General features: G+C 42.9%; 1 protein-coding gene across 1 annotated transcript in view; it reads left to right on the forward strand.

Annotated features, from left to right (window-relative positions):
* The window catches only part of KDM3B (lysine demethylase 3B), a 48,206-nt gene that overhangs the window by 25,597 nt on the left and 7,905 nt on the right, over positions 1-14,704 (forward strand). The window contains exons 11-17 of the mRNA XM_054168437.1: positions 476-628; positions 1,668-1,775; positions 2,571-2,698; positions 3,317-3,596; positions 4,568-4,824; positions 6,285-6,551; positions 13,328-13,499. Coding sequence (XP_054024412.1) covers positions 476-628; positions 1,668-1,775; positions 2,571-2,698; positions 3,317-3,596; positions 4,568-4,824; positions 6,285-6,551; positions 13,328-13,499 — 1,365 coding nt within the window. The remainder of the gene's footprint in view (positions 1-475; positions 629-1,667; positions 1,776-2,570; positions 2,699-3,316; positions 3,597-4,567; positions 4,825-6,284; positions 6,552-13,327; positions 13,500-14,704) is intronic.

The following is a 14,704-nucleotide window of genomic DNA, read 5'->3' on the forward strand; positions in this document are numbered from 1 at the left end:
TGTCTGATGTTTATCCTTAGTTTCTGGAGTATACAAGGGCAGCAATCTGGAGAGGACTTCCCCTTTTCAGCAAATGTGTTGGTTTAGAATCCGAAGAGTTACCAAGCATTTGCTTAGTAAAACTAAATACCTGTTCTTTATGGTTTTATAAACTCACACTATTTGTTGATAAAACAAGCAGAAGTTTTGTAATTTTCCTCTTAAGTGTTCCTTGAAATTCGGCTGCTGTAAACTTTGTCAAGTTCTCTGTTTCCTTATGGTGTGTGCACTCCCTGCTCTTAGGGATTTTTAATAGTGTCATCAGACTAGCAACTCAAAGAACGTGTTTCTGTATGTCAAAAGCATGTGTGTCTGTGCTCTGCCCTCAAGTCGTGTTCCTGTTAATTGTTTCTCTATCGGTGTTACTGCAGTGTTCTCGGGTGGGAGAAGTGCAGAATGTCAAAGCAATAATTCCTGATGTTCCTTCTCTTGACAGAGAAAGTGGCATGGAAGCGAGCGGTGCGTGGCGTGCGGGAGATGTGTGACGTGTGTGAGACGACGCTCTTCAACATCCACTGGGTTTGTCGCAAGTGCGGGTTCGGGGTCTGCCTGGACTGCTACCGCCTGAGGAAGAGTCGCCCACGGAGTGGTGAGTGCTGAGGGGTTCCCTCACTGTCATGTTTAAACTTGGCTTCCTGTGGGGACGTTTCCACAGAATCACAGAATGTTAGGGATTGGAAGGGCCCTCATAAGATCCAGTCTAACCCACCTGTCAGAGCAGGACCACCTAGAGTAGGTCACACAGTAACACATCCAGGTGGGTTTTGGATGTCTCCAGAGAAGGAGACTCCACAGCCTCTCTGGGTGGCCTTCTCCATAGATCTGTCACCCTCACAGTGAAAAAGTTTTTCCTTGTGTTCACTTCTGTGCTCCAGCTTGCACCTGTTGCCCCTTTTCCTATCAGTAGACATCACTGAGCAGAGCCTGGCTCCCCACTCCTGATGCTTGCCCTTCACATCTTCATAAACATTAAATAGGTTACCTCTTAGTCTCCTGCAGCCTAAAGACGCCCAGCTCCCTCAGCCTTTCCTTGTAAGGGAGATGTTCCAGTCTGTCAATCATCTTTATGGCTCTGCCCTGGACTCTTTCAAGCAGTTTCCTGAGGTCCTTCTTGAACTGAGAGGCCCAGAACTGGACACAATATTCCAGATGTGGTCTCACCAGGGCAGAGTAGAGGGGTAGGAGAACCTCTCTCAACCTACTAACCACAGCCTTTCTAGTACACCCCAGTATGCCACTGGCCTTCTTTGGAAGGTGCTTAAGATTTTTTGGGGAGAATTAGTGGGGATCAGCTTGGGAGGCTGTTGTTGGATGCTGCTGTTCCATTTGTTGCTTCTGTAGATTGTTTTGTCTGCTTGGTTAGAATCTGATTATTAAAATTACAGCCTACCAGGAGGCACAGGCTGTGTGCTGAGACAGACTTGCTGTAGTAGCTTTATGATCTGGAGGCAAAGCAGTTGCTGTGGATCCTGTTCTAATGGTCTGTATTTATAATCTCTTTCTGAGATCACAAGGTTAATCTACCCTGTAAAAATTCTAAAGAAACAATAATGATGGAGAAATGTTCTGTACTGTAATTTTTTAATGACTTCATACAAAATTTTACTTTTTTTGTGTCTTCATTTCAGAGACAGAGGAGATTGGTGATGAGGAAGTCTTCTCATGGCTGAAGTGTGCAAAGGGTCAGTCTCACGAACCAGAGAATCTTATGCCGACACAGATCATTCCTGGTACAGGTAATGCTTAAAACATGAAAGGAGAAGTTCCAAATTTTGTCTCAGTTCTGAGCAAGCAAGTGGAATGGAGCTCTGTTAGGGGAAACTTGTATTGGGTGTTAGCACTAAGTGCTTCACTGAACGGGTGGTTGGTCACTGAAACAGGCTTGCCAGGAAGATGGTCATGGCACAAAGTCTGTCAGAGGTCAAGGAGCATCTGGATCACGCTCTAAATTGTTTGGCTTAGTGTTAGCTGGTCCTATGAGGAGCAGAGAATTGAACTTGCTGATCCTTATGGGTTCCTTCCACCTTCAGATAGTCTGCAATGCTCCTGTGATGGGAGAAACTTTGTTCCCCTGGTCCCTGCCATGATGCTCAGCGGTCTGAGAGAGGTGGGAAGATAATACCATTGAAAACTGGGGTGTTGGGAGAAACTGAATACAGCCAGGCATTCATTACCTCCTTCCTCTTACTGGGAGGATAGAGAACCCACCACCTGTGCTCCAAGTACTTGTAACATTGCTCCAAGGGATACATAGTCTCTTTTGAAGTAGCCTTATTGTAGCATCATTGAACACTACATGGAATAAAAGGCGGAGATGATAATCTGTGGGATTTTTTAGGCTCAACAGCCTCTCAGTGACATTGCAAAGCCAGTGTTAGCGGAGGTCTCCACACTTCTTGGAGACAAGTGTCCTGTTACAGCGTGCCATCTCACAAAACACACTTCTGAATATATCTTATACTTAAAGCCCTGTTTTCAGATTTATTTATTTTTTTCACGCATGATATTAAAGATTTTGGCTTTATTTCCAGCGCTTTACAACATTGGGGACATGGTTCATGCAGCACGAGGCAAATGGGGTATCAAAGCCAACTGTCCGTGCATCAGCCGGCAGAACAAATCGGTGCTGAGACCTGCTGTCACTAACGGGATATCACAGGTATGTCATTTGACATCATGCTTTTAAGATCTTTAAAAAGTTAGATCCTTTAGACCAATCTGTTGTGAAACAGAAGCTTGACTTTCTTCATATGTGTTCTGAGTGGTTTAGCTTAGCAGAAATCTTCTGGGGCAGTTTCCAGGATGTGTGTTGCAACCGTTATTTACCCAGTGGATATGTGGGCTAATACTCTTAGTGCAGAAGTTGGGCGAGAAGTAATTCATGTTGATATTAGAACTTAAGTCAAACCACTCTGAGTAGCTTGAAATGGGGGGATTTATTAATATTTCTGAATGCTAATGCTGAGTCTGGAGCAGTTCTGTTACTGTTCCCACAAAAAGTACTCATTAAAAAAAAAAAAAGAGAAATTGAAACACGTGGGCTTAATTTGAGAGATGACATGGTAAGAATTCACACCACAATGCAAAGTTTGATGTACTCAGAGAAGCAGCTCCTGTGTTCTCTTGCTACACAAACATAAAGGATCTGTGTTGTATAGTTAAAGCAAATGGACAAAGACAGCAAACAAAACCCAGTGCACTGGATAACTGTAATGTCTCCCAAGTTGAACTCTTCTCTTTATTCAGCATTTAGCAGGTGTTTATGTTCTTGTTTTAGCTTCCATCTGTAAATCCTAGTGCATCAGCCTCTGGAAATGAGAACAGCTTTTCCACTGGTGCAGGGACGGCAGGAGTAGGGCAACTAGAAATGGACACTGTTCCAAAATCTGAAGCAACTGATAATAGAATAGAAGAATCTGCAAAAACAGAGACATTACCAACCAATAACACTGGTGAAATAAAGACTAGCAGACCACTTTGTCCAGAAACAGCTCCATCATCAGCCTTACACTGGCTTGCGGATTTAGCAACGCAAAAAGCGAAAGAAGAGACAAAAGGTGAGTAGAAGGCATGTCCTCTGGGGTTGGAACTAAATGATAAACTATAACCTACTGCTTGATTGTTATTTTTCATGACAGTACCTAGCCCTAAATAGAGAAGAACATGGTCATTTTTCTTCCTCTGCCTCTTAAGAACCAGGAAGTTCAGGCTCAGGAATATGCAGAACTGGAAAGATAATGATACAGCTGAAGATAAAAATACTGTCTTGTCACTCCCAGTTTATTTCAGTGCCAGATCTTTTGTAAGTAATAAGCAGCTGGTGTCTTGATGTAAAATGATAGTAATACATTTCAGATGCAGCTTTGTCAGTTTATTGCTGTTGAAGTAAATAAAGCTGTTTTGTTTGCTATGTAAAGCAATTCCAGAGAATTGAGAGAGTAGGTTCCGCTTGGAAGGTCAGATGAAATTGGCCCTTTTCTAATACTTGATAGCTTGAGTGTGATTCTTAGTATGAAATAACTGTTTCCAGAATGAACCTCCCAGTTGTCAGAGGTAGCATGATTAACACAGAATTAATTCCTAATGTCCATATGCCTAGCAGGAGCTACTTTATATGTCACCATTAAATGATCATGGCGCTTTCACTAGTTCTGCAGGGCTTAGTCACTGTAATATTTTCACTATAATTAAAATTTGAAGTATTTCTTAATTGAAGTATTGATTCAAAAGGTCAAGGAAATGTTTTTTTAATTCAGTCTATCGCAAAGTTGTGATATCTTGTGTATCAAACAGTTTCATATCAGATCCACTCTGCTATTCAAAACCTTAACAGCTTAAGAGTGAAATCTGAAGTATGTCTTTGATTCTCAAGGTGCTTCATTGACTGTCCCAGTGACAATGTACCATTGCAAGATTCTGTCACTGTCCTACATAGTGCAATATCAAATAATTCCAGTGAACTTTGTGATGATTCAAACCTTCCCTTTTTTTTATTTTCCCCCTCCTAATGTTGATATTTATCTTGCAGAATCAGGATCACTGCGGTCAGTGCTTAATAAAGAATCCCATTCACCCTTTGGATTGGATTCCTTCAACTCCAGTACAAAGGGTTCCCCGCTAACCCCAAAGCTGTTTAATAGTCTCTTGTTGGGCCCAGTGACGTCTAGCAACAAAGCTGAAGGCTCCAGCCTCAGAGATCTGCTGCACACGGGGCCAGGAAAGCTTCCTCAGGTCCCATTAGACACAGGAATTCCCTTTCCTCCAGTGTTTTCTTCAGCTTCTACGGTAAATAGTTTTGTATTCCTTGAATGATACCTGTTCTAGAATTTCATGATGGTCTGAGTGTTTTCATCTGTATGTTTTTATAGTATCCTGAAATGTTGAAATGAAAGGAATATCTCACCAAAACCCACCACCCTACAAAATTGTAGAGAATTTAGATGCTCTTAGTTTGTCACTTGGTTTACTACTGCTACTAAGCTATTCCCTGCAAGCAACCAAGAAAGTGAGTTAAATACACTCTTTAGGTTGTTCAACTGATCATCAGCATCCCTGTGAATATTGACTTCAAATTCCACATCTTTAAAAATATTACAAGAGTAAAAACCAATGAGCAAAGCAATTCTTTGAACAGTCCTTATGTATAAGTTGCTTTACTTAAGTTGCACCATAACTGCACCTTAAGGTGTAGTTGCTGTTTCTGGTTGCTTATTCTGCAGTTAGGATACCTTTGTTCCTCTTTAATCTGTTTTGGGGGAAATAAATTAATTAACCAACTACCAAAAAAACCAACAACCAAAAAATCCAAACCCTGAACAAGTCAGTTATATTTGAAATGGTTAAAATCATGTAGTTTAAGATTCTCAGAGAAGACTTGCTTCAAAAACTTAGGCAGATGGAATAAGCAAGATGATCAAATGGCTTGTCTCCCAGCAGAATCTGTTTGGGGTTTCGTTCTGTGTCAGGCTGGAAGGATGCAACCTTGGGAATAGTTTGTGTTATTTATGCTTGGTAAAGGGAGCTGTGCTGGAAAATATGCCACTGCTACAGGGATATGAATCTGGTAGCACTTCTAGCCCCTGTCCCTGCTGGAATGCCCAGATACTTCATACAGCATGTGTATGAGCAAAGCATACTTGAGAAGCAGCAGTTGTGTTGGTCAAATTGAGAGGAATGATAGGCTGCTGCTCATGAACAGAATCATCTTGGTGTTTCTGGAGCATTGATAATCTGTTATGAAGACTAAGTTACTGTTGACTGTAATCACTGAACTGCCTATTATCTGTGTCATGGCCTCTAGAGAGTCAGCATGAAGGTACATTTTTAAGACAATCATGAGCAGATGATCTTATGATCTAGTTTTACTTGCATAAGACAGGCTGTAGAAGACTAATACAATCCCAAGCAGCAATACAGGCTGAGATACTAATGAAGTTAAGAAAAATATGAACTATTTTAGACATTAAATCACTCAAGTGTTCTATTCCATGACTGTTAACTGCAATATTTTCCTACATAGCCTGTATCAGGTATTTTAAGTCTTACTATCTTAAATCTATTTCTTATTATCATCAGGCTATTTCTGTTCTTACTGGATTAAATGTCTGTCTCTGAGCTGGTTTGTTTACTGTGGCATGCTTTTCTGATGGCAGGATGGCCATCACTAAAATCTGTACGAGAGCAGATATGCATTAATACGTATGCTGTTGCAAGACTTAACTTACCTCTGGATTTCCATCTTCTAGGGGGCCAAAGGTAAAGCCAGCCTGCCTAACTTCTTAGACCATATCATTGCTTCTGTGGTGGAAAATAAGAAGACTTCAGACGCTGCAAAACGAGCTAGTAATTTAGCTGACACACAGAAGGAGGTGAAGGAAATGGTAATGGGCTTAAATGTGCTGGATCCACACACTTCCCACTCTTGGTTGTGTGATGGTAGACTCCTTTGCCTTCATGATCCTAGCAACAAAAACAACTGGAAGATCTTCAGGGAGTGCTGGAAACAAGGCCAGGTGGGTGATAACACATAGCCAAACCTTACTGCTTATAAGTATCACAAAACTTCAACATGTACTTTGGTTACTGATGAGTCTGTTCAAAGTCTGGCTGATTTATGGAATCATACAATAGTAAGGGTTGGAAGGGACCTCTGGAGATCAAGTCCAACCCCCTTGCAAAGCATGACCACTTAGGCAGGTCACACAGGAACCCATCCAGGCAGGTTTGGAATCTCTCCAGTGAAGGAGACTCCACAGCCTCTGGGCAGCCTGCTCCAGGGCTCCAGCACACTCAATAGCAAAGAATTTTTTCCTCCTGTTGAGGTGGAACTTTCCATGTTCCAGTTTGTGTCCATTGCCCCTTGTCCTCTCACAGGACATCATTGAAAATTGTCGTCTTGACACCCACCCTTCAGATATTTATAAACATTAGGAACATCCCCTCTCAGTCTGTTCTTCTCCAGTCCATAAATGAAGATTTCAGCTGTAGCACATGACTCGATGATCTTGAAGTTCTTTTCCACATGAAACAGTTTAATGGCTCTATAAAGAGGGGACAGCAGCCCTGTTCACTCCATGCTGTACTGATTCAAGCCCATGTATTCTTGCACCCTGAGCTTTTCTCAGCTTGCTAATATGAGGATGTATGCTGTGACAACTTTTATAGTTACATTGTAGTTTGTGCTGAACCTGCTCTACTACAGTCCAGTAGGGAATCTGCTGTGATTTCCTGCTTGCATTCTGGTATCTAGCCCATGCTTTGTAGCTTCAGGGAAAGGTCCATTCCTTCCAGCTGCAAGCATGTACAAAAATAAGTGCTGCATTTCTGCTGAAAATTCGGGTGTGCTTGATGCAGGGTCTCACCCTGAGCCTACAGTCTGTGTGAACCCAAGTACTGTTTTGAACTCAAGGTCTTGTACTGAACACACTGTCACTGTGGTGCCACCAACCGAAGAGTTGAGTTGCTGGTTTCTGTTTCTGACCGCCCTAGCCAGGTCCTGAGAGGTGGAACAGGCTGCCATGCAGCACACCCTGACTTGTCTGACTACAGCTTGGTTTGCTGCTGGTATTCCCAGCTTTCCCCCTAACTGCAGTTACCTTCCTCTCCTGATTTGCTTGGAGTGCAGAGGGTTCTTTGAATCTTGCATCTTTCTGACTTAGGAAGGATTTCAGATCATGCTTTAGCAGTGCTGTGGCATCAGTCATCTGCCTGACTTGGGAAGAGCTCATTTGTTTCTGGTATACTCTGATAATTTTCTCAACCCTCTGTGTCACTGAGGAGGATGCTGAAATGCTGTGAATTCTTACAAAAGATGTATGTGTCAGTTTCTTTGCATACGAGGCTGGTTAATCACCAGAAGTAAGATGCTGCATTTGGCTGTGGAGTTCTTAACTGTTAATGAGCCTGCAAGGTGCCTTATGGAGTCTAGAGATGGGATATGGCTCTTTAGCCTGGAGAAGAGCAGACTGATAGGGGATCTTATCAATGCATATAAATAATCTAACGGGCAGGGGGCAAGAGGATGGGATCTAGGAGATTCCATCTGAACAGGAGGAGAAACTTTTAGGGTGATAGAGCACTGGAGCAGGCTTCTCAGAGAGGTTCTGGAGTCTCCTTCTCTAAAGAGATTCCAAGCTTGCCTGGTTGAGATCCTGGACAACCTGCTCTGGGTGACCCTGCAAGGCAGTTGTGCTGGATGATCTCCAGAGGTCCTTTTCAACCCCTACCATACTGTGATTACCCATCTTCTGTTAGATGTGTAGCTTGCAATGTGAGATACTTTCTAAGCTAACTCACACTCTGAGGCTCTGCCTACAACTGTCATGCTCATCTAACCCTCTACTTTAGACTTTTTGCTAAGATGTGCTATGGATGCTTTTGGATGACTTTATCATTTAGAGGACCCCTTGTATGGCAGCATATGAAGCCAAGTGCATTGCTCATTCAAGGATTCTCCAGTGGTGTTGCACTCACTTGAGTTTCCTGCTGACATGTGGAAAGAAATCTAATGGAACCTCTGTCATTCTTGCACAGGAGAGACCAGGTGAGCCAGGCAGGTGTCACTGTCCTGACAAGGCTATTCTAAATAGAATTTCTTCAAGCAGAGATTCTCTCATTAAATGCTACTCTGACATGATTCTCCATTAGTTGGCATCCTCCTGTAAATCCCAACTGCACCTTTAAAAATAAAGACAAAGAACATTAATTCCACTATTATCTTCTTCCCATTTTGTGGGATGGAATATTTCAGTTGGAAAAAAAACTTCAGAGCTACCCTCCCCAGCACAATTAATGCACACTGGATACTAGATCTGAGCTATATGGAGATCTTGGCCATGATAGCATCCCAAGTAGTTAAGAGAAAGTTCTTTTCCCACAGTGTTTGGGTAACAAATTACATGCTTGGAGTGGTGAAACAATGTTTTTCAAGTTTTTCATCTTATAAATTGTCAGAAATAAGTTAAACTCTGTTTTGTCCCAGAATTTATTGAAGCACCATTGGATTATTTCTTTCTGAAGCTGTTTTTCAAGGACATTTTGCTTTCCTGAACACGGTTATTGCTTATCTAGGAAAACTGTCAGGATTCTCATCCAATAGCAACCTGTTCTTTTTTTGAACTTTCATGCATTTGTGGTTGTGTTGGAGGTTCTTATTTTTCTCCCTGCAGTCTCAGATCCATCAGGAAATGTCTGCTAACAAAAGCCCACTCTCCTTTTATCTTGCAACTCTGTGTTCATCACTAAAGAAAATGCTTTCTTTTTACCACGAGAAATTCTCTACCTAATAGCTGGAAGGGTTGGACTTCTTTAGTTGTTATGTTGAAGTGGTCAAATGAATACATCAGGGGTCAAAATTTGTCATTATTTTCTTGGATTGAAAAAGCCTGGTTTATCCAGCAGCAGCACTTTCCACACATCCTCTCAAAAGGTAACTGTTATTTTACTATTCATCTGTGATGCCTAGATTTTTGTAGACTATGATTAAAACCTTTCCATTGATTTAATGTTACAATTCCTTCTGGGATCAGGAAATATATTTAAACATGGTGTGCCTGCTCTATTTTAGGGAGGTTTGGTACTTGTCAGGGCACAAATTTGGGACATAATGGAAAGACTGCCCAAGCTTGTCTGCCCCTCATGCATTTACCCTCTGCTGCTCCTCTGTATTGGCACAGACAATACTACCAGGGAGACCTGGAGAGTATCCAGAGTGACCTATGGCCAAGGAGCCCAGCTGATTTTTTTTAATCTTGCCAGTGAGGGACAAAGGAGTGAACTGGTCCTGCATGTCAGTCATTGTTTGCACAGCTGATTTCAAAAAGGTTTTGGATTTTATGGTCATGGGAAGCTCTGTAAGGATCGGGGACTACTTGGAAGACATGAGATGCATCTTTGACAATAGGCTGGTCAACATGATTGGGAAAGGAATAAACTAGAATTTATGAAGGATGGGAGAGTATGCCCAGTGATCAAGAAAGGAGTTAGCTGATTGGGTTGGCAAGCAGGCGGTGCAGGGTGTTGCCAACAGGAGAAATCCTCATACTCAAGGAAACAGGGATAAAAGATGTCCACCTCAAGTGTATACACACAAATAAGGAACTCTGTACATCACAGTAGTGTGAGGAAAGCTCTTCTAGCACTTCTGGGAAATCAGCATGACTAGGTGATTTTTTTAAGTGCTTGTGCAGAAGGAACTAGTGTGCAGTTGCATGGCCACCATCTCATTGGTGTGGGGAGAAGTGGTGGGATAGCTTATGCAGCTGTAGTATGGCAAGAGATACCTTCACATTTCCTGAGCCTTATGGAGGCCCCTTGATATCTGCTGGAGAAACAATGCAACAGGTCACAGGCACTCCTGAAGTTTCCCTGAGTGCATTGATGACCATGTCCTGACAGCTGATCAAGGAGCCAGCTAGGGAAGGGCACACTGCTGAAACTCATGCTTACACACAAGAAAGAACTGGCTGTAGATGTGAAGGTAAGGGGCAGCTTTGGCTGCAGTGAATGTCAGATGGTGGTGTTCAGTTCAAGATTACAGAGTGGTGGGCTTCAGAAGGACAGACTTCCACCTTTTTAGATAGCTTCTTGGAAGAATCCTGTGGGATATGGCCCTGAAGAGAGGAGGGGCTCAGGAATACTGGTTGAATCATGATTAACATTAGCCACCTGTGATGAGATGAGTGGCTTGCTGGATGAGAGGGGAGCACTGGATGTTTTTTGTCTTAACTTTAATAAAGCTTTTGACACCATCATAATGTCATCAGACAAGCTGATGAAGTGCAGACTAGGTAAGGGAGTAGTGTGGTGGATTTAAATTTGGTTGAAGTGCCATGCTCAGGGGCTTGTGATCACAGTCACTAGTGGGGTACCCTGGCGGGGGTCAGTGTTGGGTTGAGTACTGGTTATCATCCTCATTAATGACCTGTATGGGACAGGTTTCTTACACCCTCAGCAATGTTGCAGGTGCTACAAACTGGGAGGAATGTCTGCTTACAGTAGGTGGTTGTGCTGCTGTTTGGAGGGACCTGGGCAAGCCAGAGAGGTGGACTGAGAGCAATCTCATGATATTAGGCAAGGAAAAGTCCTGCATCTCATGAGGAGTATCACCCTACAGTAGCACATGCTCGAAGAAAGTCAGCTGGAAAGTAGCTTTTCATGAAAGGATCTTAGGGGTCCTGGTGGACAAGGTGGTAACCACAAGCCAAGAATGTGTCCTTGATACGGACAAAGGCTGTGTGACACCCTTGTGCTTCATTAGAAGAAACACTGTCAGCAGGCCAAGTGAAGTGATCCTTTCCCCCTGCTTGGCACTTGAGGGGCCATACCAGCAATACTGTGCTGCACTCTGGGCTACCCAGTACAAGAGAGGTGTGGACTTACTGGAGAGGGTCCAGTCAAGGGCCACAAAGATGATTAAGGAGTAAGAGCATTTCTCATGAAGAGAGGCTGAAAGGTCTTGAACTGGTCATCCTAATGAAGAGAAGGCTCAGGAGAGTGTGGGGAGGAAATTTTACCAATGTTTATAAATCTCTGATGAGAGGGCAGTGAGCACAAATTAAAAACCAGGGAGGTCAACCTGAACACAGGAAAACAATTTTGTTGGTGAGATGTCCCTTCCAACTTCAGTATTTCTGTGGGGATTTTTCCTCCCCTTTTTTTATTTCCCTCTGAATTTAACAGGACTAAAGCAACAACCCCTTTTATTGCTTTCTTAAACCTTGTTCTTCTGGAGTTGAGGTTTTGTTGAAAACCAAGCCCTTTTCTGTTGTTCCCAAGGCTGGGGTTTTGCCTCCATTAATTTCTGAATGAGTAGTTGTCCTCACTTGGAGTGAAGTGAAGAGCAGTCCTTTTAGAGGCCATTGGGAATACAGGTGAAGCAGTGGTGGAGTGGTTTTAAGCAACATAACTTCAGAATTGCTTTTCTATAGACAAAGATACCTGGAGAGCTAATGCACCAATGCTGCTCATACATCCAGGGCCATCTGCACTCCTTAGGGTTGTACCGAGCTCTTTGTGGCAGTGGACTCAAAATCCACCTTTAATATAGAGCACAGCTTGGAATTCATTCAAGCTTGCATAGACATTTGAACTGTTACTGAACCTAGAGCTCTTCAGGTGGAGTACTCTTTAAGTGTAAGTTCACTTTGTACCCTCTTTTGTAACTCTTCTAGAGACTGCAGTGTGAGAGGAACTGACAAGGTCTTGGGCAGTGCTGGAAGAATTGTCTGTAGTAAAATGGTGGGGAATAAAGACAAAGCTAAAAATACCTTACCCGACACACTCCTCTTTGGTAAAGGCTCAGCTTGTTCCTTCATCCCTGATTCTTGCAGCACCACTCCTCCCCAGAGCAGCACAGAGAGGATGGAGAATAATGGGGATTGCAGTCGGTTCAAAACACTACATCTGTTGCTCCTTTCTTCTCACATGTCTCCTTTGCTCCAGTGTGGAGTCTCTTCTGCAGGATATCCTTCATAAACTCTGCAAGCTTGGGCCCTCTCCATGGGCTGCAGTCTTGCAGGAACAGACTGCTCCAGCATGGGTTCCCAGTGGGCCACAGCTTTTGCCATAAAACTCTTTCTGCATGGGTTTCTCTCCCATGACTGCAGCTCCTGCTAGGTGTCTGCCCCAGTGTGAGCTCTCCATGCAGCTTTTTTCAGGATCTCTCTGTTCTGATGTGGAGTCCTTTGTAGGCTCCAGTTTGGGTATCTGCTCTACTGTGTTCCTCCAAAGGCTGCAGGGCAGCAACCTCTTTCACCATGGTCGCTTCCACAGGCTGCAAGGGTATCTCTGGAGCACCTCCTTCCTCTCTTTCTTCACTAATCCTAGTGTCTGTAGAATTGATCCTTCTCTCCCTCCCCACTCCCACAGAAACTCTGGAACACTTTTTACCCTTTCTTACTATCACAGAGACACCAGCAGTGTCAATTGTGGGCTCAGCTTTGGCCAGTGATGGGGCTATTGGAGTCAGGGGGAACCATCTGTGTCCAGTATGGGGCAACTCAGGCCCCACCTCTGCTGCCAGCACCTTGCTGTGTAGACCTAATATGCTTGCTTTAGTAAGGGTAATCCAATACCACTTCTAAGGTGACTGGCACATGGCCTGGAATTAAGTTTGCTTTGACTCTGGCTGGTTGATTGATGCACAAAAGCCAGACATGGATGAAAATAGATTTGTGGTGTCATGTCATTTGTATGATGGTAGCCAGGAGTCTCAGCTCTTGAGAAAATGTGGCTGCATGTGTAAGAAGTTTGGTTATGGTGGAGTAAGCATTCATCTTTGTATTCTCAGCCCGTGCTGGTATCTGGTGTCCATAAGAAGTTGAAGTCAGAGCTTTGGAAACCAGAAGCTTTCAGCCTGGAATTTGGAGATCAAGATGTAGATTTGGTGAACTGCAGGAACTGTGCCATAATTTCAGACGTGAAAGTGCGTGACTTCTGGGATGGCTTTGAGATAATATCTAGTAAGTAATACCTATGGCTGACTAGTTTAACTGAGCAGTCTGTCTTGCTGCCTTCAACTCCTCCTTTTCCATCTGTTTTCTCAAAACAACAACAAAACCCCCAAACAAGTAACAACAAATTAAAAACAAACAAACAAAAAAAGATCAAACACACAAAATACCCCAAACCAACAAAGCCAAACAACCCAAACAAAAGAAATCCAAATAGCTACCAGTCTCATCTGAAGAAGCCATTGTTCCTTAGATCTAGTGCACCCTAGAAAATACTTTATTGGTGAAGACTAGGGCAGGACTGCCCAAAACCACTTCCATCTGTTCTGCTGGGTGTTGATGTGTGTAACTGTTATGTGTCAAAAGATGATCCATTTATGGAATTTTGTTATCTTTTTTTTTAATTAACTTTCCTCAATGAAATTAAACCTCAGTTACTTTCAAGCCTGAGCTTGGAAAATTTCACCTCAACATGAGGAGAGCCTTCTTTACAGTGGGGGTGATGAAGCACTGGGACAGGCTGCCCAGACAGGTTGTGGCATCTCCTTCTCTGCAGACTTTCAAAACCCACCTGGATACACTCAGATCCTGCTTTGGCAGGGGGGTTGGACTTGATCTCCTAAGGTCCCTTCCAACCTCTAATGTACTGTGATACTTTCATGAAGACAGTAAGTAATTTGACTCCCTCACTCTCCATACAACTTCAACTGCTATTGTAAATCTGGAAGGACCCTGCAGAGTTCAAACAGGCTTTTGTTGCTAAAACTTTGACTCAATGGAATGCATCAACTAAGTAAACTAGATATTGCAAATTATTTTTGTAGTGTATCATCTGCAAGTACAAATACAACTTTATATGTACTCTGAATAGCAATGCTGTGTGCATACCTCGTGTGCTAACACATTACTTAATGGCTGAGTTCTTTGAGAAAACCTTTTGTCGAGTGTGGGTGTGGAAACTAACCAGTTAAAATACTTGGGGATGTAACAGGTCAGATTAAAGGGCTTCTGAAAAGCAGAATACTCTGGTTTAGATAGTACATACCTAGGTGAGAGTGGTCTTACATTTGCAGATGTTAGAGTTGTAACAGTTCATTGCAATGCTGCAATTGCAGTGTTCTGTATAAAACAATTTCTGTACTTACTGCTGTGTGCACATAGCAGGAGTGGTGAACTATTGGATGATTTCATGGAATATTTCTTCAGCAGCCAAC

This window comes from Dryobates pubescens, chromosome 16 (assembly GCF_014839835.1).
Source record: "Dryobates pubescens isolate bDryPub1 chromosome 16, bDryPub1.pri, whole genome shotgun sequence".
NCBI classification, from domain to species: Eukaryota; Metazoa; Chordata; class Aves; order Piciformes; family Picidae; genus Dryobates; species Dryobates pubescens.